The sequence below is a fragment of the Octopus bimaculoides genome, chromosome 28, assembly GCF_001194135.2.
Source record: "Octopus bimaculoides isolate UCB-OBI-ISO-001 chromosome 28, ASM119413v2, whole genome shotgun sequence".
Lineage (NCBI taxonomy): Eukaryota > Metazoa > Mollusca > Cephalopoda > Octopoda > Octopodidae > Octopus > Octopus bimaculoides.
The window spans coordinates 3,070,739-3,073,174 of record NC_069008.1 but is presented as its reverse complement, the minus strand read 5'-3'; the positions used below and the strand labels follow the sequence as shown (position 1 = coordinate 3,073,174).

Below are 2,436 nucleotides of genomic sequence, written 5' to 3'. Positions count from 1 at the left end.
AGGGCCTCGAACACGTCGACAACCCAGTCTCCTACACAAGCACCCGAGACGCAGCTGGCCTCGCCACACTGCGGCTCATCCGACGCCAGCGGACGTCCAGCTCGGACGTCGACTCTGATTATGGCCTCAACAACCTATATGGAGAGGACGATGCTTTTAGCCGCACCTGCAGTATTGGATCGCAGAAGAGCGCAGAGGCCATGAGTTTCCACGAATCGTAAGTACCTTGTTTCTTTCCCCCGCCTCACACCTTCAAAAATATCTTGCTTTCTGTGTGTGTGTGTGTGTGTGTGTGTGTTTGTGTGTATGTATGAGTGAGTGTACTTATATATATATATATGTGGATGTGTGTGTGATGCATACGTGTATGTGTGCGTCTATGTGTTTGCATATACTGTATGGACCAGTAAAAAAAAATACCTCAGGAATGAGAACCCAGGTTCTAAATTTCCCAAAGACACCTGATGAAGGCTGGAGGGTATATCAGCCAAAATGCTGTGTTAAAAACAAACAAGATGAGGACAAATATCCGTCAAATGTAAATAATGTAAATAATGTACATGTGTATGGATGTATGTGTGCTTGCATTCATACATGCATGCATGTTTACGTATGCATGAATGTTTGCGTGCATGTGTATATTTATTAGCTATTGCGTGTGTGTGTGTATGTGCAATGCGTTTCTGCATGTATATAAGAATTGTGCATGTTTGCGTGTGTTGCATGTCAGTATGCATGTGTTATGCATTTATGTGCGTCTGTGTACATGTATGTGTGTATTTACATATGCGTCCTTGTGTGTGTGTGTGTGTGTGCACATGTGGTGTAGGATGTATATGTGGGTGTCTGTGAATACGTGTCTGCATCCATGTGTGTGTTGTATGTGTTACTGCACATGTATGTATTTATGCGTGGCTTCATGTGGCTTGGTGTGTGCATGTGCCGGGTTCATGCAAACATTTGCATGCGTATTTGTGTGTGTGTGTGCATGTGTTTACTTGTGAATGTCTGTATGCAAGCATGTGCGACTTTCTGTGCACATGCATGTTTGCATATGAATGTGTGTCTGCATGCCTGCATGTGTGTGTGTGTGTAAACATGTATGTTTACATATAAATGTGTGTGCGTGTGAACAGGCGCAGGAGTGGCTGTGTGGTAAGTAGCTTGCTTACCAACCACATGGTCCCGGGTTCAGTCCCACTGCGTGGCATCTTGGGCAAGTGTCTTCTACTATAGCCTTGGGCCGACCAAAGCCTTGTGAGTGGATTTGGTAGACGGAAACTGAAAGAAGCCCATCGTATATATATATATATATGTATCTTTCCTGAGCGTCCAATAACACTATCTATATCACGTCCTCACTTTGTTGCTTTTTTTGTTATTGTTTTTTGTGTGTTTTTGAACTATATATATATATATATATATATATATATATATATATATATATATATATATATATATATATATATATATATATATATATGTATGTATGTGTGTTTGTGTGTCTGTGTTTGTCCCCCCAACATCGCTTGACAACCGATGCTGGTGTGTTTACGTCCCCGTAACTTAGCAGTTCGGCAAAAAGAGACCGATAGAATAAGTACTAGGCTTACAAAGAATAAGTCCTAGGGGTGATTTGCTCGACTAAAGGCGGTGCTCCAGCATGGCCACAGTCAAAAGACTGAAAGAAGTAAACGAGTAAAAGAGTATGTGTTTGCTTGTGTATGTGTTTATGCAAAGGTGTGTGTGTCTGGTGCAGTGTGTGTATGCACCTGTGTGCATGTGTCTGCTTCATTTCCCTTTTGTTGTTATTTGAAATTTCTTAAAAATTCGTTTTATAGTTGTTCTTGTTATTGTTGTTGCATTTATTGTTGCTTTTGTTGTCATCCTCTGTTTTCTTGGCAAAGTTTCAGGTGACTTTCAGCTTCCTTTGAGCTTTACTGCCCCAGAATGTCAGACAAAATGCCTTGTGTTATTACATCCTTCCTGAGTCATATAGGTTCATAAGGCTGGCTTCCCGGTCCATTGCAGAATTACTGATTTTCGCTGGCCGAGTGGACTGGGCCAACATGGAATGAAGTGTTTTGCTCAAGACTACAATGGGCTGCCCGGTCCAGGAATTGAAACCACAGTCTTGTGATTTGAGTCCAACTTCCTAACCACTAAGCCACACAAAATGCTCAGCAGCATTTCTTCTGGTGTTATTATGTTGCCAAGGTGGACTTTGCCTTTCATCCTGTTTGGCATCCCTAAAATAAATACCAGTAGAGCCATGAGCATGATGTAATCAACTAGTACCCCCCCCCCACCACCACCACCACCCGAAAATTTCGGGCCTTGTGTCCATAGCAGAAGGGATTTATTATTATTATTATTAAGATGGTGAGCTGGTAGAATCATTAGCTCCCAGGCAAAAATGCTAAGTGGCGTTTTATC

The 2,436-nt window shown here is 42.0% G+C and overlaps 1 protein-coding gene across 1 annotated transcript in view; it reads left to right on the top strand.

Annotated features, from left to right (window-relative positions):
• The window catches only part of LOC106881749 (rapamycin-insensitive companion of mTOR), a 67,533-nt gene that overhangs the window by 47,735 nt on the left and 17,362 nt on the right, over positions 1 to 2,436 (top strand). The window contains exon 26 of the mRNA XM_052977736.1: positions 3 to 217. Coding sequence (XP_052833696.1) covers positions 3 to 217 — 215 coding nt within the window. The remainder of the gene's footprint in view (positions 1 to 2; positions 218 to 2,436) is intronic.